The sequence below is a fragment of the Schistocerca gregaria genome, chromosome 4 (assembly GCF_023897955.1).
Source record: "Schistocerca gregaria isolate iqSchGreg1 chromosome 4, iqSchGreg1.2, whole genome shotgun sequence".
Classification (NCBI taxonomy): domain Eukaryota; kingdom Metazoa; phylum Arthropoda; class Insecta; order Orthoptera; family Acrididae; genus Schistocerca; species Schistocerca gregaria.
The window spans coordinates 235,389,067-235,413,321 of record NC_064923.1 but is presented as its reverse complement, the minus strand read 5'-3'; the positions used below and the strand labels follow the sequence as shown (position 1 = coordinate 235,413,321).

Below are 24,255 nucleotides of genomic sequence, written 5' to 3'. Positions count from 1 at the left end.
GACAACACAACACCCAGTCCCTGAGTGGAGAAAATCTCCGACCCAGCCGGGAATCGAACCCGGGCCCTTTGGATTGACAATCTGTCGCGCTGACCACTCAGCTACCGGGGCGGACATCTTCTGCATGAATGTTCGTGATTGGCATTATTATTAATTGAATAGTTATGAACACTTCCTTTGTAAGGTCTAGACAACACAGTCACCGAGGCTTCTCCCTGCGTGTCTGAATGACTGTGGAAATGTCTCAGGCTTACTCTAGGAAAGTAATGAGGGATCGTCAATAAAATGTTCAGTACCGGGGTACCTTGTGTGTAATCAGCATTAGTAGACTATGCATTGAGACTGGGCAACCACCAAATTCGATTCTACAACACTATTTTCTATTGGACAGCGACTGACGGTCGCAGTATTGATATAACGTCTTAGTCGCTGTGGCTAGGTTCAAATGGCTCTGAGCACTATGGGACGTAACATCTGAGGTCATCAGTCCCCTAGAACTTAGAACTACTTAAACCTAACTAACCTAAGGACATCACACACATCCATGCACGAGGTAGAATTCGTAATTGCGACCGTATGGGTCGCGCGGTTCCAGACTGAAGCGCCTAGAACCGCTCGGCCACAGCGGCCTGCGAGACATTGTTGACAGCCCCTTGGTTCATCTGGGCGGTCAGTTGCTCAGCATTTGCAAGTAGATTGACCCGTAAACATCACTGCAGCCGCCATCTATGGACCGTCGTGCATCAAAGTTGCCTTGGCGCCGGTTTTGATAGCGCCATTTTGTCTTGCATGGTGTTCTGTAACGATGGCGGCACACAAACAATTTACCAACTTAGTCATTTCGTAAATGCTTCCACCCTTAGCCTGGAAGTTAATAATCACACCCTAGTGGACGTCAGATAAATAGCTCCGTTTCCGCATTACAACGACCAACGACCGCACTGTTTTCTGTGCCCCCCCCCCCCCCCCTCACCATCCCCCCCCCTTCACCAACACTTCTGTGAGTGGTTAGTGTACGTTGACACCGAGCATAGGCTGTGGTTACAGTAGGTGACTCCTCCATGTATAACTTTTATTGAACGATCGATTTGGAAACCACACATGTAGTCTTCAGATACGTCTATGCTCACAGTAAAACATTTTCAAGATTACATAGGCCAATGCATATACAATATAAAATTGTATGTTGTAAAGTATACATTGTAAACTGGTCACGACTATGAATAATGACACGTGAGTGAAACAAAATAGTGGCTGTTAATTTAGGAACCTCCTTCTTTATCTCATACTATTTCCAATGGCTCACACTAAAATTCAATTGTCGAATGTGTCGCCTACAGGGCATAAATAGTTCTCATTGCACTTTAGTTTTCTTCTCCAATTAATGTTTACTCTGGTTAGTGTAAACGTTGATGTCAATGCTATAAATGAACTGAGCTTTAACAATCTGTATTAATATAAATATTTGAAGACTGAGAATATTAGTTACTTAGAATTTGCTGTGAGTAGCTACTATCCCTATATATTATGATTTTATCACATGACCTTTATATAAGCTTATAACAGGTGTAGACATATACTTTACAAGAAACAATGTTATGTTCTATATATACTGACCTACGTAATCTTGAAAAAATTTCTTATTATGTGCACAAGGAGATAGGACATGAAGCCTCTAAATTGGTCGTGCAATAAAAAATTTTAAACCATAACTACAACTTGAGAGTATTTGATTTGCTGGCCAGAGTGGCCGTGCGGTTTAGGCGCTACTGTCTGGAACCGAGCGACTGCTACGGTCGCGGGTTCTAATCCTGCCTCGGGCATGGATGTGTGTGATGTCCTTAGGTTAGTTAGGTTTAATTAGTTCTAACTTCTAGGCGACTGATGATCTCAGAAGTTAAGTCCCATAGTGCTCAGAGCCATTTGAACCATTTGGTATTTCATTTGTTATTTTTGCTGTACTTGGCTGTGTTTTCAACATCAACTAAGATGTGTAATGGAGATAAGTTACTAATGTCGTCACAGATCCTGAGCACGTCTCCCGCGGTAGGAAATGAAACGTTAGATTAAGAAACGTGTCTAGGACTCAGAAAATTAATGTCATCAACTATACAGAATCTAGTCATGAGGATTTGCATTGTAAAATCACTTTTGTTTTGTTAGATCTTGTATAAACTCAGTTATGTCGAATGTCTAACATTCATTATTACGTTACTGTGATTTTGTAACTTGTTTAAGTAGTGTTAACACCTAGTGCAGAGCGAGGGCTCAGTGTTTCAGAGTAGGCCCGTGTTGCAGGTGCTGGAGGCGCGCTGGCACGACGATGAAGCTCTGTTGTCGGCCGTGGCGGCGGCCGCCTGCTCGCTGCTGCTGGTCGCCTTGGCAACCGCCGCCTCCATCCTCCTCTGGAAGTAAGTGGCCCCGCCGCGCAGCTGCGACTGCGCATGCGCCTGCCAGATCCTCCCCACGGCGCGCAATTACTGGGCCGAATCCTGCCGCTGAGAGCGACTTAGCCGCTATTTAGCTGCTAATATCCTGCGAGGTCGCACGCACAGATAGAAGCTCGTACCAGATTCCGGGTATGACTGCAGACATTATCACATGGTCCTGTCTCTGCCGGGTCCGATGTTGTGTCACTGGATGACGTCACGATTCCTATCCTGTGCGAGAATTGTTACCGAATCCGGCGAATATAATCTATGTGACAGCCAGAGTCGTTCCTAGCAGGAATGGGACCACATTGTAACAAAGTATTATTTATTTTAGGGAAGGCTTCCACGGCCAGAGTCAGTGGACATAAAAGCTTTCTTAGTGTGGTACCGTGTCGTATTGTAAAAAAGTATTCTGGAGAAACTAACGTTGCGGCACGGTTGCAGTGGCCTTCTTTTGGTTATGCTGGTATGTTTTAGCTGAGCAGAGTCACATACATTTTATTACAGCTCACAGAACACGGCATTACGTCACAATTTTAAAGGATCGTTGTAATGATTGGTATCTTGGCAGAAGAAGCGGCAACTACATCCCTTTCAGACACTCTGTTTAAAATTGTGTGCATTAAATTTTACTGTGTTATTTCCAATGGGAACCTTAGGTACACATTTGTTAATGCTCACTCTTTTCATCATGTGCAAGAGATGCCAACTGTTGCGCATCACTATGGAAATATGAGCAAGTCAAAGTAGCAGTGCTCATCAGGTCATGACCATAGGAATAAACCCATGTTGTTGCTTCGCTATATTCCACTGTATAATTGAATGTTGATATTGGTTTTTGTATTGAAATTCTTGAATGATCATTTTTCTATTTATTACTATCGAGAATATTTCCTAACTAGTTGTTTTAGTCCATAAAGTGTGATGTCATCCACATGAGTGGTAAAAGGAATTCTTTAAACTTCGGTTACACGATAAATCACTCAACTCTTAAGTCCGTAAATTCAACTAATACCTAATAATTATAATTACGAACAAGTTAAATTAGAAGGAACACCTAGAAAATGTTGTGGGGAAAGCTTACCAAAGACTGCGTTTTATTAGTAGGACACTTTTCTTTAGTGTGACCTCCAGTAGGGTAGACCGCTTGCCTGGTGCAAGTCATTCGATTTCACGCCACTGCGGCGACTTGCGCGTCGATGGGGATGAAATAATGATGATTATGAGAACACAGCAGCCAGTCCGTGAGCGGAGAAAATCTCCGACCCAGCCGGGAATCAAACCCAGGCCCTTGGGATTGACAGTCTGTCGCGCTGACCACTCAGCTACCGGGGGCAGGCAGTAGGAAATGTAACAGATGTACTAAGGACACTGCCTACAAAGTGCTTGTCCATCATCTTTTAGAATACTGCTGCATGGTGTCGGATCCTTACCAGATACGACTGACGGAGTACATCGAAAAAGCTCAAAGAAGGGCAGCACGTTGTATAATATCGAGAAATATGGGAGAGAGTGTCTCTAAAATGATATAGGATTTGGGCTGGACATCATTAAAAGAAAGGCGTCTTTTGCTGCGACGGAATCTTGTCACGAAATTCAAATCACTAACCTTCTCCTCCGAATGCGATAATATTTTTTTGACACCGATCTACATATGGAGAAACGATCACAATGAAAGAAGGGAAATCAGAGCTCGTATTGAAAGGTACAGGTTTTCGTTCTTCCAGAGCTATACGATTTGGAATAACAGAGAATTGTGAAAGTGATTCTATGAAACCTCTGCCAGGCACTTAAATGTGATTTGCAGAGTATCCATGTAGATGTAGATAAATTGAAATTGAGTGTACGAAGTATTTTTTTGAAAATAGGTACATATTTTTGAATTAATCTTGCTTCTAAAATCATTGAAAAATCAGCTAAGCTCATTAGCATATAAATAAAAATAGTCCTTCCTCCAGAAAAAATTCATCTATGGATATGGTGTCTGCTCTTTCGAACATGTCCGAAAGAACAGACACCTTATCCGTAGAAGTATATAGTTCTCGTAGTACCTTCTTCTTCTGTGCTTATGCACACACATTACCCGAACTCTTACGGGACTTTGTTAGAATGTCTTCCTCGAGTAATGAGTGTATTGGGTAGGGACACTACGAATGTAGTGTGTGGACATATAAGGTTAGAATGTGGGTCTCGCGGGAGGCGTGCGCCAGATGGTCCCTGCAGTCGAACCATCCTCTGTGCCCTCGGTGACTCAGATGGCAGCCGGCACGGTAGCTCAGCGTGTTCGGTCAGAGGGTTAGCTGCCCTCTGTAATAAAAAAAAAAACTGAGTGAACGGATCAATAACGAACTTCAATGGGCGTCAGGTGACGTCCGCCACGAACAATTGAAACGAACAAAAAAAAGAAAAAATGGATAGAGCGTCTGCTATGTAAGGAGGAGATGCCGTGTTCGAGTCCCGGTCGGGGCACACATTTTGACCTGTCCCCGTTGATATGTATCAACGCCAGTCAGCAGCTGAAGATATTAATATATAATTGTAATTCAGAAAAAATTCTGGTCTGAAAGGTTTACTGTAATAGTTTACTTCGGTGGAACGAGTGGGGACCTCATGTGGTCGATTGCTTTTAGTATTCTGTGCCATGACTGGTGATCATGAGGCGCGGGCTCCTGGTTTCCTCCCGCTAGACTCAGGCCACTCGTTCCCTGTAACTGGCCGGTAGCGCTAGTGTAACGTGTTGTTGGTGTGGCCTGTGCCAACAGTGCCAGATTTCACGCACATGGAAGTGATCGACAGTCTTCACTTAATGACTGAGAGCGGCTGCGTATGCCTAGAATTCTCAGTGCTAGCACACAAGCAACACTGTGTGAAATAACCGCAGAAATCAATGTGGGACGTACGACCAACATACCCGTTAGGCTAGCGCGGTGAAATCTAGTGTTGATGGGATACAGCTACAGACGATCAACGCAAGTGCCTTTGCTGACGGTACGAAATCGTCTGCAGCGCCTCTCATGGGCTCGTGACCATGTTGGTTGGTCCTTAGTCAACTGGAAAATTGTGGCCTGCTCAGCTGAGTTCCGATTTCAGTTAAGAGCTGATGGTAGCGTTAAAGTGTTGCGCAGTCCGCACGAAGCCATGGACCCAAGTTGTCAACAAGGCACTGTGCAAACTGGTGGTGGCTTCATAATGGTATGGACAGTGTTTACGTGGAATTACGGTCCAACTGAAGCGCTGATTGACTGGAAATGGTATGTTCGGCTACTTGGAGACCATTTGCAGCGAACAGGGCTCCACGTCGCTGGGTCACACTTGTTCGCAATTCGTTTGAAGAACATTATGAAGAGTTCAGGAGAATGATTTGCCAACCCAGATCGCCCGTAATGAATCCCATGAAACATTTATGGGGCGTAGTCGAGAGGTAAGTTCGTGCACATAATCCTGCACCGGCCACACATCCGCAATTATGGACTGCTATAGAGGTTGCTTGGCTCAATATTTGTGCTGGGGAGTTACACAGCGACTTGTTGAGTCCAAGCCACGTCGAGTTGCTGCACTAAGCCGGGCAAAAGGGGGTCCGCACGATATTGGGAGGTGTCCTATGACTTTTGTCAGTGACTGTATATTTTTTTCAGCACCTGAAAAAAAGAATATGGGCTGTCTACCAGCTGTGCAGATCAATGGAATGGCCGTTAGGTCTCTGCACCCAGAAACCCACAGAGAATATACATTACGAGGAAAATTCCTTTCATAACAAGACTACCATGTATCGGGCGACCTCTCAAAGGACGCAAAACAGAAATGAATGGAGAATTTTTGGGGACAATGAAGTGTGCAGGTATTTAGAAGATGCCTTAATACAACAATGAACTGGAAATGACTGCTGCCATGCTAATGCTCGTGTCAGTGTTGATGAAGATTAAGCTGATAATAATGATGATGCGAAACTTATGATTTTGATGTTGATGGTGAAGTTGATGATATTGGTGATGATGTGAAGTTGTACATGATAATGTTGATCTGCATCCTCATAGATTTTCTCGTGTATGGGTACGGCGTGTTTTTAGACCTCAGCCCATATGCCTAAACCAGATTTGCTTATTTTAGGATTTGTTTATCCTGCAGTCTCTAGGAGTTGTACTGTCGTTAACGTTGTCTTCATCAACCAACTGCGAGAGTACTGCGATTGAGCTGTCCATCTTTGTGGTCTAAACACTAACAGCGGCTCGGCAACGGCACCAGGCAAGCAGAATTTAATAAGCAGCCCCGGCGAGGAGCTCTCGACACAGTCGTTCTGCGTAAGGGGCGGGAAGGGGAGCTAGTATCCAATATCGGGACTGGCTGGCTGTTGGGGCTGCGGCCGCCCCTTCCTCACTCCCCCCCTCGCCCTCCCCGCACCACCTCTGAAAGGCCGGCCAACTAACCCCGGAGCTGGCGGGGCGGTCCTACTGGAAGACGTCTCCGCCGGCTGATCACATTGCAGGGATCAAAGGCTTGGCGGGCCACGGTCGGTAACTCGATGAGCTGCCGGCGACTTGCCCACCGTGTAAAGTTGCCGCCCAGCCAGCCGTCGCCACCACGCCCCCGTCCTCAAAGGGGTAGCACGCGGTTTCGGCGAAGGACAATACTCGCAAATTAAGAAACACACCTAGACGGCGGCTGTCTGTCTCTGGATCGATCAGATCTGCTAATGTCGCTGCAGTTTATTGTTCGTACTATAACTTATGGTCTGTAATAGTAACGGTCCTGGCCGAAACGTTTATTACAAATTAAGAACCATGTGCCAAAGGTAATCGATTTCGATCATTTCTAGATAATAATAGCTGAGACGACGAGCGGAGCACTGAAATGTGTCAGAAGACACCACCGGCAACTGAGCAGTGTCAATTCTTAACTCATAACAAGCTTGAAGTCCAAAGCCTGCCTTCTGGAAGAAACGTAATTATCATAAAATTCGCATATGGTATAGATGCTCCTCATTCGAGAAGGGCCTACTTTCAACTAAAATCGTAAGACACGTGCAGATAAGCATTACGACAATCTCCCACAGCAACGACTGGCAGTGAGGTGAAAGGCGTTGGCTTTGCTCAGTGGAAGTGCCGAAACAGTGGGAGTAGACAATAGTGGTACAGTTGTTACCATAGGACGGTACTGAAAGAGTACTGGGACAAATGAGTGCAGGGTGACACTTTTAAATATTTATTAATTAACTTCACACAACAGTTGAAAAGTAAAACAATAAGATAATACTTCTATGCTACAAACCAATTATTAAGTTACATTAAACTGTCATACATTTAAATAAAATTCGTTTTCACTAAATAGTCTGCTGACGTCACAGAAAGTCCCACTCGGCCATCCATCATACACTGAGCTGACAAAACTCATGGGATAGCGATATGCACATTCACAGATGGCGGTAGTATCGCGTACACAAGGTACAAAGAGGAATTGCATTGGCGGAGCTTTGATTGTACTCAGGTGATTCATGTGAAAGGGTTACCGAAGAACAGATTTCGAACTCGGAGATGTAGTTCGAGCTAGACGCATGGGAAATTCCAATTCAGAAATAGGAATTCAATACTCCGAGATCCACAGTGTCAAGAGAGTGCCTAGAATACCAAATTTCAGGCGTACCTCTCACCACGGACAAAGTAGTGGCTGACTGCCTTCACTTAACGATCATTAGCAGCGCTACCATTCAAGAACCACAGCGCGAAGTAACTGCAGATATCAGTGTGGGATGTACGACGAAAGTATCTGTTTGGTCAGTGCGGCGAAATTTGGCGTGAACGGGCTATGACGCAGGCCACCGACGGGAGTGTTGATGGTAGAGTTCGAGTGTGACGCACAGCCGACAAAGCCATTGATCTAAGTTGTCAACAAGGCACTGTGCAAGCTGATGTTGGCTCAATAACGCTGTGGGATGCGTTCACATGGAATGGAGTGGGTCACTTGGCTCAGCTGAAGCAGTCACTGACTGGAAGTGATTAATTTCGGCTTCTTGGACACCATTTACAGCCATTCATCGATTTCATGTCCCCAAACTACGATGGAATTTTCATGGTTGACAATGCGCCATGTCACTGGGCCACAGGTGTAAGACTGCACAAAACAGAAATTGCGGCAGGTATGTCGTCGTGGACATCTTTAGCTCTCGTATAGAAACCAAGATAGATTCTATAAATAGGGATCTGCGAAACACAGTTTGTCACTCCATGAAATCCAGAGCACTGTAAATGCACCCACGTCGATCCACTCTCTATACAGTTCCGCACGAAAATACACTCCTGGAAATTGAAATAAGAACACCGTGAATTCATTGTCCCAGGAAGGGGAAACTTTATTGACACATTCCTGGGGTCAGATACATCACATGATCACACGGACAGAACCATAGGCACATAGACACAGGCAACAGAGCATGCACAATGTCGGCACTAGTACAGTGTACATCCACCTTTCACAGCAATGCAGGCTGCTATTCTCCCATGGAGACGATCGTAGAGATGCTGGATGTAGTCATGTGGAACTGCTTGCCATGCCATTTCCACCTGGCGCCTCAGTTGGACCAGCGTTGGTGCTGGACGTGCAGACCGCGTGAGACGACGCTTCATCCAGCCCCAAACATGCTCAATGGGGGACAGATCCGGAGATCTTGCTGGCCAGGGTAGTTGACTTACACCTTCTAGAGCACGTTGGGTGGCACGGGATACATGCGGACGTGCATTGTCCTGTTGGAACAGCAAGTTCCCTCGCCGGTCTAGGAATGGTAGAACGATGGGTTCGATGACAGTTTGGATGTATCGTGCACTATTCAGTGTCCCCTCGACGATCACCAGAGGTGTACGGCCAGTGTAGGAGATCGCTCCCCACACCATGATGCCGGGTGTTGACCCTGTGTGCGTCGGTCGTATGCAGTCCTGATTGTGGCGCTCACCTGCACGGCGCCAAACACGCATACGACCATCATTGGCACCAAGGCAGAAGCGACTCTCATCGCTGAAGACGACATGTCTCCATTCGTCCCTCCATTCACGCCTGTCGCGACACCACTGGAGGCGCGCTGCACGATGTTGGGGCGTGAGCGGAAGACGGCCTAACGGTGTGCGGGACCGTAGCCCAGCTTCATGGAGACGGTTGCGAATGGTCCTCGCCGATACCCCAGGAGCATCAGTGTCCCTAATTTGCTGGGAAGTGGCGGTGCGGTCCCCTACGGCACTGCGTAGGGTCCTACGGTCTTGGCGTGCATCCGTGCGTCGCTGCGGTCCGGTCCCAGGTCGACGGGCACGTGCACCTTCCGCCGACCACTGGCGACAACATCGATGTACTGTGGAGACCTCACGCCCCACGTGTTGAGCAATTCGGCGGTACGTACACCCGGCCTCCCGCATGCCCACTATACGCCCTCGCTCAAAGTCCGTCAACTGCACATACGGTTCACGTCCACGCTGTCGCGGCATGCTACCAGTGTTAAAGACTGCGATGGAGCTCCGTATGCCACGGCAAACTGGCTGACACTGACGGCGGCGGTGCACAAATGCTGCGCAGCTAGCGCCATTCGACGGCCAACACCGCGGTTCCTGGTGTGTCCGCTGTGCCGTGCGTGTGATCATTGCTTGTACAGCCCTCTCGCAGTGTCCGGAGCAAGTATGGTGGGTCTGACACACAGGTGTCAATGTGTTCTTTTTTCCATTTCCAGGAGTGTAAATACGAACTTGAAGAGTACTGAACCACATTTGTGTCAGCATTCGGAACCTTATGAAAGGTACAACTCCATACCTATTGTCAACGGGATGAAATCTAAAGATGTAATTTCTGGAGTACCGTCATAAGTAAATTACTGTTTACGCTGTACATAAACGATCTAGCGGATAAAGTCTGTATTTCTCTAGTTTCTTGCAGACGATGTTGTTGTCTATAGGAAGATTGCAGTGTGAGAGAACTGTAGTGAAATGCAAAGTGACCTGTAGAGGAACAATAATAGAGATAGAGACTGGCAGTTGAAGCTGAAAGTAAACAAATATAACGTATTGCTCGTAGATGTGCGAAGAGATTCGTTACCGCCCGATTCCACTATTGCCGACAAATCGCCGGAAACATCAACAACCGTGAAATACATAGAACTAACTTTCCGGCGCGACCTATAGTGGAATGGTGGCACAAAACAATATTTTTCGTCATACTGCGGCCCTTATGTACAAGGATTAGTAGAAGAGATCGAGAAGATACGACGAAGAGCGGCTTTTACCATCACGATAATTGGTGAAAGAGCTACAAACTCCAGTAGCAGTCGCTTAACTTGAGGCGTTGTGTATCTCGGAAAATACAGTGTCGAATCACAGTAATGTGACCGAAAAGGCTGAATAACCACATTTTGTAGCCTGAACAGCTACGAGACGTGCAGGATGAGAGTCTGTGTGATTCTGGAAGATACTGACTGGGACATGGAGCCATGCCGACTCCAGTGCCATAACCGGTAGTTTACTCGATTGAGGAATACCGCGAACAGCCCGACCGATGTGTTCCCACAGTTTCTGATGGGGTTTAAACCTTGGGAGTAAACTTATAGTAGTGCTCTTTGGACCACAGACGTACACTACAAGCTGTGTGACACGTTGCATTGTCCTGCTGGTAAATGCCATTGCATGCCAAACAAACAGCATGTAGAGGTGGACACACAGATTCATACTCGTACTGGTGTTGATACATCGTGCATTCCAGAATGACGAGATCACCTAGGGGAAGCCACGCAAACATTCCCCAGACCATAACAGCCTCCTAGTTCCATGGTGTTCGCTTTATGACTTATCACGCCGTATGCGTGAACGGCCATCTCTCCATCTGAAAAGACCACCTGTTATCATTCCGCGAACGTGCATTTGTGGCACTGACGTGCAATTCCCAACCTTCGACGCTGATGAACAGCAGTTAGCATGGCCACATAAACCAGGTGCCTGCTGCAGAGGCCCTTACGCAACAACGTTCGCTGAACGGTTGTTAAAGACACTGTTGGTAACCACCGCTACGGTCGCAGGTTCTAATCCTGTCTTGTGCATGGTTATTTGTGATGTCTTTAGGTTAGCTAGGTTTAAGTAGTTTTAAGTTCTAGGGGCTGATAACCTCAGATGTTAAGTCCCATAGTGCTCAGAGCCATTTGAACCACCCCTGTAGTGTACTGGCCTTGTAGCAATGCAGTTGCCACGGCGTAAGTTTAGGATACCACCATTTTTGATGCACGGTGTACTTTAACCGCATCGGAATGCTATCCGTTTACAAACTTAACAGTTTCGGGAATAATTCGAACCTTTGCCGGAAAGCCCACGTTGATGCCTCGTTGGATGTCAGATCAATCTCTACGTGTTCGCATTACGACAACGATTGCACTGTTTTCCGCATCCCCGCGACGCTCTTTATATACCCTCCACTGCTAGCGCTGACAAATGCAGCCCAAGAGTGGTTATTGCTTGTTGACGTCAAACATAGGCGGTGGTCACATTAATTTGACAGGATCTTGTATTAGTGTGGAAAGTCCGAGAGTGTACTTCCGAAAAATATTTGGGCAAGGTACTACTTCGTCCCACAAACGTGTCATGCGGAAATTTAGCGGTAGTCGTTCATCACAAACTCATTTCGAGTTGGGAATAGAGAACCATGTTGACAACCAGTCCGTCGTGAAAACATAAAACATCAAACAACAAAGTGAAAAATGGTAGTGATACCGGAGGAACGATCCGCCACACACTGTGTCACAGTATAATTATATATTTCTATTTTTATAATTATGTATTTTTATGATTTTGGTTGAGGTGGCTTGAAATTTTGTTAGCTAGCATGAGACTTTTAATTCACGTATACCGCGATAACACTCCTTCCGACATCGGCTGCCCCGAAGTACGTCCGATATAATATTTTTTAAACACAACGCGCTACTCAACCGCCTTCCAATAAATAGTTTGCGTTAGCGCTGTTATTTAGAGAAGAAAATATGCGTATTCTTACGCTAACTGTGTTTATTAATATGGGTCTCAGGGGGCCACTGATTATTTATGTACCAACTACACTAAGAATAACTGAGATGTTGAGGAATGTAATTATTTTCAATATTTCTTGTTCATTATTTGCAAGGCAAAACTGGAGAGAATCTCATCTGCCGTTAGGCGGCCAAAATGAAACATACTCAACTCATTCGGTTGGCTCAAATGACTCTGAGCACTATGGGACTTAACATCTGAGGTCATCAGTCCCCTAGAACTTAGAACTTCTTAAACCTAACCAACCTAAGGATATGACACACATCCATGCACAAGACAGGATTGGAACCTGCTACCGTAGCAGTCTCGCGGTTCCGGACTGAAGCGCCTAGAACCGCACGGCCACCGCGGCCGGCTCGAACTCATTCAGTGCTGTGGATTTTAGAAATTGAGTCTATCGCTACTGTCTTTAACTTTGAAATTAATGAAAGATCAAAACTGAGAAGTCTCTCGCATTTACATTTAATAACATGAATCATCAGCGCAATGGCCGACTAAATCCTGCTAGGGGAGATGAGCTCCCTGCACTACGAAGGTCTGTAAAAACATTGTTAATCATAATTAATGGTTGCGATCATGAGAGGTCAATAATACACATTTTCTAATAACAATTATAAGTATATTTTACTAAATTACAACCAAACTTACATTAAATATTATCCATCGATACAATGGTAGCCTACCGCTAGATGAAACAAAACAGGAGAGCTGGTTCAATCAAAGCATTGTCCCTGATCCTCATGGCATATATTACACAGAGATTATACCTAAAAACCTGTTTTGTTATATACATCGATATTTTTGTTTTGATAATAATAACTTACGTTCTTTACTATTTGTTATACGTCGCTCACCCGTACAGTCTTGAAATAATTTATAATACACAAGTCGCACAACAAAAACTTCCTTTCCCTTTCTCCAAATGTCTATTTATGTGACGTACCGTCACAACTGTAAAGTGGCTTGCGGAGTACTGATGCAGATACAGACAATGTCGTTATTGGTAATGCGGCAGCTGGTTGGGACAGATGGAGATAATATCATTCTTGGCCACTCCTGATGTACCGCTACTTACCATTTCCCTGTATGAACAGCTGATCAGCAGTTGTCAGGTAGTGTATTTTTCGATCTCGGTAGTGTCCTCCGAACATCCTTGCAACCGGTGCAATGACCTGACGTGATGAGAAACTGCGCTCCGCCGCGGAGTATCCACGGGAATCAGCGGCCACTGGCGCCACGGATTCCAGCGCCTGCGCCGCCAGTACCTTGGCGACAGCTGGAGTCGTCTAGACGACAGCCTAGCGGCCAGACCCAGGCGCCGCCTGGCGTGTAATTTACTGCGCGGCGCTGCCGGCTAGATACACTTACGGTCTAGCGTTTACTCTGGCAGGCGTTTTATGTCCGTGTGAAGAATACAAAGCTCCCCTCCTCCGTGGGACTACGGCGTTGTTTGTCGCGCGGCCTTAATTTATTTGCTTACGGGTGCTCGGCGATAAACTCCGTTATTTAGAGAGTCGTGCGGTGAGAGCGCATTGCGCCAACGCGAACGCTTCTGTGGAGCTCAAACAATAGCCTGTTGTTAACTGCCAAGCCATGTAGGAGAGCAAGAAGCGTAACGACCTGTCGACGTATTTCGTATAATCAAACAAAATTTTATTATAATGTTTGTATGCGTCTGTGCTGCCCTCTCATTCGAGATTCGGAAAGACGTCCTATAGTTGAGGCAAGAACTCCAACACATCTTCTCAAACTGCGAAGCTGTAAAGTTTTTTGCTGCTGCTCCTGACCTTCGTAGAACGCCTTCTAGACGACTGTCTTCTTTGGCTTCCTTTGCTGTCTCCCACGCTTGTACCTCTAGTCATGTTTATGATGATCAGACACGTCTCCATCCGAATTCTTACTTGTTTCGTAGGCGAAGTTACTTCAACGATTGTATTACGTCAATTGTTTGGTTAGTAATAAAGTCGATTGTTTAAGATAATTCTCATTTATTGCTCCGTCTCAGATCCATATTTTTAACTAGATCACATGTTTCGATTACCCACGATCATCTTCAGAGCTAAATTGTTTCGTCAGCTACCCGTTCTGTCTACTGAGAACCATAGCAGAGTACTCTGATGTCTGGTTTCCAGTAGTAAAGACTGGTTGCTGACTCAACTACTTGGATCTGAAAATGATCCTGAGTGATCGAAACATGTAACCTAGTTTAAAATGCGTAAATGAGAATTAGCTTAATTATCAAAACAGTTGCTGTTTCTCACTAGACGAATATCTCAGCTACTGTGAAAAATCCATTGCGCAGCATCTCTTCTCTTGGAAGCAGGTGACATAGACCCCGTGTGGTACCCTCAAGGTACCCTGCGAAATTAGTCGTAATATTTAAAAACACTGTGACTCTTGCAGTGTTTCAGGACTGCAGTCTCACGACATCGACATCCTGTCCCATTACTTCGGCTGACAACCATTCGGTCATCTTCAGGTGGATTTTGCACTGGAAATATGTGGTTTGGCACTAAGGTTACGAACGTATGACAGCGCTCCGTCTAGTACAGCATTATTCGTCTCGAATATTGATCCTTCTGATACGCGCAGGTGCATGCATAACGGTGATACTGCATAAACGCCCTTCATCGAACTGCGTGCCCGCAGAGTTACATTTCTACATCGACATCTACATCCATACTCCGCAAGCCACCTGACGGTGTGTGGCGGAGGGTGCCCTGAGTACCTCTAACGGCTCTTCCTTCTATTCCAGTCTCGTATTGTTCGTGGAAAGAAGGATTGTCGGTATGCTACTGTGTGGGCTCTAATCTCTCTGATTTTATCCTCATGGTCTCTTTGCGAGATATACGTAGGAGGAAGCAATATACTGCTTGACTCCTCGGTGAAGGTATGTTCTCGAAATTTCAACAAAAGCCCGTACGGAGCTACTGAGCGTCTCTCCTACAGTGTCTTCCACTGGAGTTTATCTATCATCTCCGTAACGCTTTCGCGACTACTAAATCTGTAACGAAGCGCGCTGCTCTCCGCTGGATCTTCTCTGTCTTCTATGAACTCTATCTAGTACGGATCCCACACTGCTGAGCAGTATTCAAGCAGTGGGCGTACAAGCGTACTGTAACCTACTTCCTTTGTTTTCGGATTGCATTTCCTACGGATTCTTCCAATGAATCTATGTCTTGCATCTGCTTTACCGACGATCAACTTTATATGATCATTGTATTTTAAGTCGCTCCTAATGCGTATTTATGGAATTAACTGCTTCCAGTTGCTGACCTGCTATTTTGTAGCTAAATGGTAAGGGATCTATCTTTCTGTGTACTCGCAGCACATTACACTTGTCTACATTGAGATTCAATTGCCATTCCCTGCACCATGCGTCAATTCGCTGCAGATCCTCCTGCATTTCAGTACAATTTTCCATTGTTACAACCTCTCGATACACCACAGCAACATCTGCAAAAAGCCTCAGTGAACTTCCGATGTCATCCACCAGGTCATTTATGTATACTGTGAATAGCAACGGTCCTATGACACTCCCCTGGTTTCACACGACCGTCTTTTTCTAAACCCGTGAGGATTCCTACAGAGTAGATTTCTTGGGTGAAAAGTGTAGAGTATAAATAATGGTCGATAGACGTGTCATTAGGCTTAAGGTTATGTCTTTCTGTAGTTATCATGAGGCCCATTGTCTTTTCGAGTCGACAACCAAGATCAATATTAGTAGTATCCCCCAAAATTAATTCCATGGAATCGTTGATAACTGAATCCAAAAGGAATCTCAGTGTGGCCAACATTTTCGTATAATAGCGGTCCTAGTAGTATTCCATGGAGATAAAAATGTACTGCTATGGCTGACTTACTGAGTTGTGAAAGAGTAGTGTGGCGATGACATTCAACGCACCTTCCCTGTATTGTTCATGTGAATCGATTGATGTAGGATTTTCCAAGTTGACCTGATATTTTGTGACTTCAGCCTTCCAGAAACCTAGATGGTTGCTTACCGAGCTGTGAAGGCCACAGGTCTTCCTAGGTGGCAGGAAGATCTGTTTGACATTACGTTTCGTTAGGGTTCTGGCTATTTTAGACGAAATATTACCCACGTATGTTAGGAATGCCCTACACCTGGCAAAGTTCCGTCTTGTGAGTAGTCTTGTTCATTAGACCAACGTTAAACTTGTCTCAAGATGGCTGCATTATTGCCAGTCGAAATATTGTATCTCGAAATCTCATGGAATGTTTCACAAACTGTGTAAGTACTTCTATCACTGGTGCACTTTAGTATGCAAATCGACGTGCACTTCTCCCTGTATTCAAATAACTTATTGCAAGGTGTTGTCCGGTTACCTGTTAATTCCTGCATTCTATTAAACGAAAAAAGAATAAAATCTCTCTACATTGTGAAATTTATTGTGTTTACGAGTTGTAAAAAATTAAGGACCTTATACAAATTTTTCAGGATAATTTTTTATCCGAATTATTCTTCGATATTTGATTGAACATGACAAGAATATTAAACAGAAAATATCTTATTGATATTCTGCCAAATTGTACGGAATGTGTTTCGTATTTAATATTATTCTCTTTTTATACATTCACTCTGAAACAAAATCATTTGCAAACAATATTTTTCGTTGACCCTCGAGGGCAAGGCTAAATAGAGCCCACTATTGAGCAAGCACCATGAGGTGTTTGGGAGATACGCAGAAATTTGAAATGAATGTGGCGGAACAAGTAGGCAACTCTTGAGACTGTCTAAATGTGGATATCAGTGTCCCTGGAATTTCGTCAATCATTTTTCTCGTCACCACCTTCCCATATTTGCTTCCGTTAGTAGACAGTAATTTTTTTCCTGGTTATAAGCAGATACTGACCATCAGAGTGATAGTTAGTTGACCAATTCTTGGCGGGAGGATGCGTATTTTCTGTTTATCTCACGAGAACTTTTACTACTGAAATCGAAGGGAAGGATGCCAGAAAGATACTAAGGAATCAGTTGAAATGACGGAAACGTTCGTTCGGAAACATTTCGTGATGACCTGCATAATAATATCCAGGAATTTCACAAATAATTTAGCAAAAAATCGCCACCAACCGGTTCTGATTACAGGCTTACAACGACCGATATCTTAGCAAAGGAGGTGGCTATGTACGCAAACAGTGGAAGATACAGCGGTCGCCCAACCTGTGACGTCTTATATAGCTTGCACCCGTCTTGGGATTTATGCTCTGAAATGTGAATGAATGAGTGTATGACGTTCAGCGAGATACGCTACTGGTCGTGAAAATTGCTACACCAAGAAGAAATGCAGATGATAAACGGATGTTCATTGGAAAATTTATTAAACTAGAACTGACAAGTGATAACATTTTCACGCAATTTGGGTGCATAGATCCTGAGATATCATTACCCAGGACAACCACATCCGGCCGTAATAGTGGCCTTGATACGCCTGGGCATTGAGTCAAACAGAGCATGGATGGCGTGTACAGGTACAGCTGCCCATTCAGCTTCAACACGATACCACAGTTCATCAAGAGTAGTGACTGGCGTATTGTGACGAGCCACTTGCTCGGCCACCATTGATCAGATGTTTTCAGTTGGTGAGAGATCTGGAGAATGTGCTGGTCAGGGGAGCAATCGAACATTTTCTGTATCCAGAAAGGCCCGTACAGTACCTGCAACGTGCGGTCGTGCATTATCCTGCTGAAATGTAGGTTTTCGCAGGGATCGAATGAAGGGTAGAGCGACGGGTCGTAACACATCGGAAATGTAGCGTCCACTGTTCAAAGTGGCGTCAATGCGAACAAGAGGTGACCGAGTTGTGTAACCAATGGCCCCTCATGCCATCACGCTGGGTGATACGCCAGTATGGCGATGACGAATACTCGCTTCCAACGTGCGTTCACCGCGATGTCGCCAAACACGGATGTGACCATCATGATGTCATAAACAGAACCTGGATTCATGCGAAAAAATGACGTTTTGCCATTCGTACACCCAGGTTCGTCGTTGCATCTCAACGGATCATTTCCAAACACAATAAAAAGCTGCATTTTTGTTAACACAGATTTACTGTTGTCTGAATTATAAAGCAAACTTTGGTCCATAATCTCTTCACCACATCTGAACGAATTACACTACTGGCAACTAAAAACAGCTACACCATGAAGCATGCGTGCTACGGACGTGAAATTTAACCGACAGAAAGAAGATGCTGTGGTACGCAAATGATTAGCTCTTCAGAACATTCAAACATGGTTGGCGCCGGTGGCGACACCTACAACGTGCTGACATGAGGAAAGTTCCCAAGCGATTTCTCATACACAAACAGCCGTTGACCGGCGTTGCCTAGTGAAACGTTGCTGTGATGCCTCGAGTAAGGGGGAGAATTGCTTACCACCAAGTTTCCGACTTTGAGAAAGGTCGGATTGTAGCCTATCGCGATTGCGGTTTATCGTATCACAACACTGCTGCTTGCGTTGGTCGAGATCCAATGACTGTTAGCAGAATATGGAATGGGTGGGTTCGGAAGGGTAATACGGAACGCCGTGCTGGATCCCAACCGCCTCGTATCACTAGCAGTCGAGATGAGAGGCATCTTATCCGCATGGCTGTAACGGATCGTGCAACCACGTCTCTATCCATGAGTCAACAAATGGATACGTTTGCAAGACAAAAACTATCTGCACGAACAGTTCGACGACGTTTGCAGCGGCATGGACTATCAGCTCGGAGACCATGGCTGCGGTTACCCTTGACGATTAGGGTTCGCCGGAAACGACCAAAGTATTACAGAATAAGTGCCGCACTTGATCTTTGAAGAAAACGATTTACACAATACACTTAGCCTGGCATTCACTCCACGTATACACGGCCTTTGGTGATGAAGTAAGAACAGTGGATTCGTTGCCCATCATCTGTTACTGTTGGCTCGTAGTCCAGCTGATACCCTTCTTCCCTTACTTTATGGCATTTGTTGTTGTTGTTGTTGTGGTCTTCAGTCCTGAAACTGGTTTGATGCAGCTCTCCATGCTACTCTATCCTGTGCTAGCTTCATCATCTCCCAGTACCTACTGCAACCTAAATCCTTCTGAATATGTTTAGTGTATTCATCTCTTGGTCTTCCTCTACGATTTTTACCTTCCACACTGCCCTCCAATGCTAAATTGGTGATCCCTTGATGCCTCAGAACATGTTCTATCAATCGGTTCCTACTTGTAGTCAAGTTGTACCACAAACTTCTCTTCTCCCCAATCTTATTCAATATCTCCTCGCTAGTTATGTGATCTACCCATCTAATCTTCTGTAGCACCACATTTCGAAACCCTCTATTCTCTTCTTGTCCAAACTATTTATCGTCCATGTTTCACTTCCATACGTGGCTACACTCCATACAAATACTTTCAGAAATGACTTCCTGACACTTAAATCCATACTCGATGTTAACAAATTTCTCTCCTTCAGAAACGCTTTCCTTGCCATTACCAGTCTACATTTTATATCCTCTCTACTTCGACCATCATCAGTTATTTTGATCCCCAAATAGCAAAACTCCTTTACTGATTTAAGTGTCTCTTTTCCTAATCTAATACTCTCAGCATCTCCTGACTTAATTCGACTACATTCAATTATCCTCGTTTTGCTTTTGCTGATGTTCATCGTATATGCTTCTTTCAAGACGCATGGATGTGTGTGATGTCCCTAGGCTGGTTAGGCTTTAGTAGTTCTATGTTCTAGGGGACTGATGACCTCAGATGTTAATTTATCTGGTTCAAAGGAGGTTTGTCGATAGCATCTCCACCATCTTTTACTGTTTTCTTCGCACCGTTTCCAAAGACATTCTGTTATATCCACAAACATCATTCTCAGCAGAATCTTCATTGTCAGTGATCTGGAAAGCAGTCCATCCCCTGTGGGGTCTTACTGACCTTCTTCAATTATCGGATGAAGCGCTCCCAAAAACCGCTACAACGAATTACGCCGAATGCAGTGTACACTGGGAATCTGATGACCCTCGTTCGTGCCTCTGCGACACGGCTCTGTCGCTATCTCTGCCCGCAGTTAACTGTACCGCCTGATGAAGGTCCTAGAGTTCCGATGGGGACCTAACCTACGCAGCCACAGCAGATTACAGGTATGCAGTAGCAGCAGGGAAGTTCCCAGCCCGAATCGGGAGCAGAAGCGGGCGTTGAGATTCTGGACGGCGGTCGGCGCGCTATTGTGTTTGCTTGACTGTGCCACGCACAATGGGCAGTGCATTCCGCGGCCTCTGCGCCAGAATGGGCTCCGCGAGGACAGAGGGGCACCGCCGAACGCCGCAAGATGCCCACCGTCGGCGGCTTTGGCTTTGTTGCTTCACTGGAACCTGCAGTTGAGTCACGACAGAGCTCCATTGAACAGAAAGGTGTCCCTATTTTTGTAAACAACAAGACTTCTGTGACGTAACGCTTAACAACGGCTACCAATACAATGGCCACTTCAGCAGTATTGTGCTTCGAATGAAGTAGCACTTTGGAGGAGGTAATAGAAAGATTTTTTTTTTGCACACGCATAAATTTTCTGGAGGGAAAAAATGAATTATGTGATTCAAAGGAAAAACCATAGCATACGGAGTTCATCATACACACAAAATTGCTGTGGTCGAGCGTTTCTCGGCGCTTCAGTCTATAACCGCACGGCCGCTACGGTCGCAGGTTCGAATCTTGCCTCGGGCATGGATGTGTGTGATGTCCGTAGGTTAGTTAGGTTTAAGTAGTTCCAAGCTCTAGGGGACTGATGACCTCAGATGTTAAGTTCAAAATGGTTCAAATGGCTCTGAGCACTATGGGAATCAACTGCTGTGGTCATCAGTCCCCTAGAACTTAGAACTACTTAAACCTAACTAACCTAAGGACATCACACACATCCATGCCCTAGGCAGGATTCGAACCTGCGACCGTAGCAGTCGCACGGCTCCGGACTGCGCGCCTAGAACCGCGAGACCACAGCGGCCGGCTGGATGTTAAGTCCCGTAGTGCTCAGAGCCATTTAAACCTCAAATTACATTTCTGCGTCATTTAATTACTATGTAATGACAGCTTAGATATGAATTTTTTATAGCCTTGATGGCTTATACGTACATTAGATTACTATTTTCGACTGCACAAAGCTCTCATATTCGGATTCACATAGTACAGGTTATGAAATAACGGCGCGCAATAAACCACACGGAACGAAACAAATGTACGGTTTACCTCACATCACAATTTCATAACCTTACACTATGGATGTGAAGATGGCAGCTTAGTCCTGTCGAAAATTGCAGTCCAATGTACCTATACGCGATGAAGGAAACTAGAAACGTCATGTCTGAAGCTTTCTTCACATTGAATTCACCGTTTGCCCTCCAGCCGACAGTGTCAAGTATTTATTGGCTACACCTACATTACTTACATGACCCGTCAGATCACCGAAGTTAAGCGCTAACGGACTTGGCTAATACTTGTATGGGTGACTGTCCGATTCAGCCGGGCGATGTTGGCAAACGGAGTGCACTCAGCCCTTGTGAGGCCAACAAAGAAGCTACCGGTACGTGGCTGATAAGTTGCGGCTCCGGTCACGAAAACAACGACCGGGATAGCACTGTCCTGACGAAAGGCCACTCAATATCCGCATCCAGCGCCTCATGTAGGCTGAGGATGATACCGCGGTCGTTCTGTACAGATGGGCCTTCAAGGCCTGTTAAATCTACTTACCCAATCCGCAAGCGGAGAGTACCTCGTACAACTACTAGTAATTTCCATCTCTGTACCACTGACAAATACGTGAGGGGAAAACTTCTGTGTATATGCCTCTGTACGAGTCCTAATGTTCCTTAAGTTATCTTCGTGTCCTCAGGCGAAATGGATGTTGGTGGCAGTAAAATCGTCCTGCAGTCAGCGTCAGATGCCTGTTCTCTAAATTTTCTCAATAGCTTTCCTCGGAAAGAACGTCGCCTTCCACCCAAGGATTCCTATTTGTATCATCGAAACTTCTCTGCGAAAGTCGCGTGATTATCGAATCTACCGGTAACCAATCTAGTAGCACGCTTCTGAATTTATTCGAAGTCTTTCTTCAATCCGACATTGTGGGGATCTTAAACACTCAATAGTGGGTTGGCTTGTTTGGGAGAGGAGACCAGACACCGAGGTCATCGGTCTCATCGGATTAAGTAAGGACGGGGAAGGAAGTCGGCCGTACCCTTTCAAAGGAACCATCCCGGCATTTGCCTGAAGCGATTTAGGAAAATCACGGAAAACCTAAATCAGGATGGCCGGACGCGGGATTGAACCGTCGTCCTCCCGAATGCGACTCTAGTGTGCTAACCACTGTGCCTCCTTGATCGGTCGCACTATTTGCTATGCGTTGTCCATTATTTATGTGAAAAACACCGAGTCGAAAATAATTCACCTTCATGCCGTATTAGAACATAACGAGATTGTTTTTCTACGCATTAAATTTTTTCTGTATTTACTGCATTCTGTTACTTATCAAACAAACAAGAAGTTTGGTCTAAATCACGTTGTACCCTCCTACAGTCACTCAACGACGCCATCTTCCGTACACCACTTCATCAGCAAACAGCCACAGATTGCTGCTCACACTGTCTGTCAGAACATTCACACATATATATGCAGGAGAATGTCGGTCGTGTCACGTTTGCAAACTCTGACAAACACTCGCCGTGGAGGACAATTGGCATAACTCAATGCCCTACCAGACAAATAATGCTGTTTGGAAAAGAATTTCTACTTTGTACTTGGAACTAGCAAGTTGTAACACCGTAAAGCTGTCTTTATGAGACTGCAGCACTCTGTTAATACACAAAGAGACATTGAAAGACGAAAAGTAATTACGGAAAAAGAAACCTTCTCTAGCTAAGATCGCATAAATACGTATTTATTTTCGACTTTTCGACAACGGGTGTCGACAGACTTTGCTGTCATCTTCTGGTAAAAAAAAAAAGCAAAGGAACCAGAAGATGACAGCAAAAGCTGTCGAAAATAAAGAAGTATGAAGTATTTGTGCGACCTTGGCTATAGAAATGTTTTTAACAAATAAAAAAGATCGCTCCTTCTCATTTCTCAGCATGAGAAAATTTAACCGAAATGTAATCAGGAAAATTTTATGTACAAACTGTGTTGAAGAAGGAATACACAGAATGAGGGAAACAAAGATATTTAAATGTATGCCGTCATTTATTGAAATATGAAAAAAAATGCAAAAATTTTGTGGCCACGTTAAGGGTTGCAAGCAACCACGTCAGCTATTGACAGGTTGTGGAATTTTTGGATATTCTCACTAAAGCTGAAACTGAAACAAAAAACAGGAGGAATAAAAGAAAGCCCAAAGGAAGCAGCAATAACGGAACTCTATGTAGTCGACGGAAATAATTGCAGATAGTAAATTCGTGACTGGACAGTAGGCTATGCGGAAAAATTCAGCAACACTGGAAAGGTAATTCAGCGAGCGGAAGAGAGGTCATTCTAAGAAAATGAAAGTAACCCATTCACAAAGGAAAGCTGAAAGAAAACTGTGAAAATGCCTTTTGTTGTACACGCCGGAGTACAGTAGAGTCCAGATGTGATAATAGTAAAAATGCTTTGTTTACATTTTGTCAGACTAATATCTTTAATATCTTGACATTGTCTATAAAGCCATGATACGCCTCTCAGTATCTTACATCTACATTCTGAGCAACATTTAGATATGTGACATGGTTTGGCGGAGTCTGTAACGTTTATTCTATGACTATATGTTGAAGAAA

General features: G+C 44.9%; 1 protein-coding gene across 1 annotated transcript in view; it reads left to right on the top strand.

Annotated features, from left to right (window-relative positions):
- Positions 1-24,255, top strand: part of LOC126267666 (uncharacterized) — a 121,727-nt gene that overhangs the window by 74,405 nt on the left and 23,067 nt on the right. Inside the window, exon 3 of the mRNA XM_049972967.1 lies at positions 2,299-2,411. Within this exon, the coding sequence (XP_049828924.1) occupies positions 2,299-2,411 (113 nt within the window). The remainder of the gene's footprint in view (positions 1-2,298; positions 2,412-24,255) is intronic.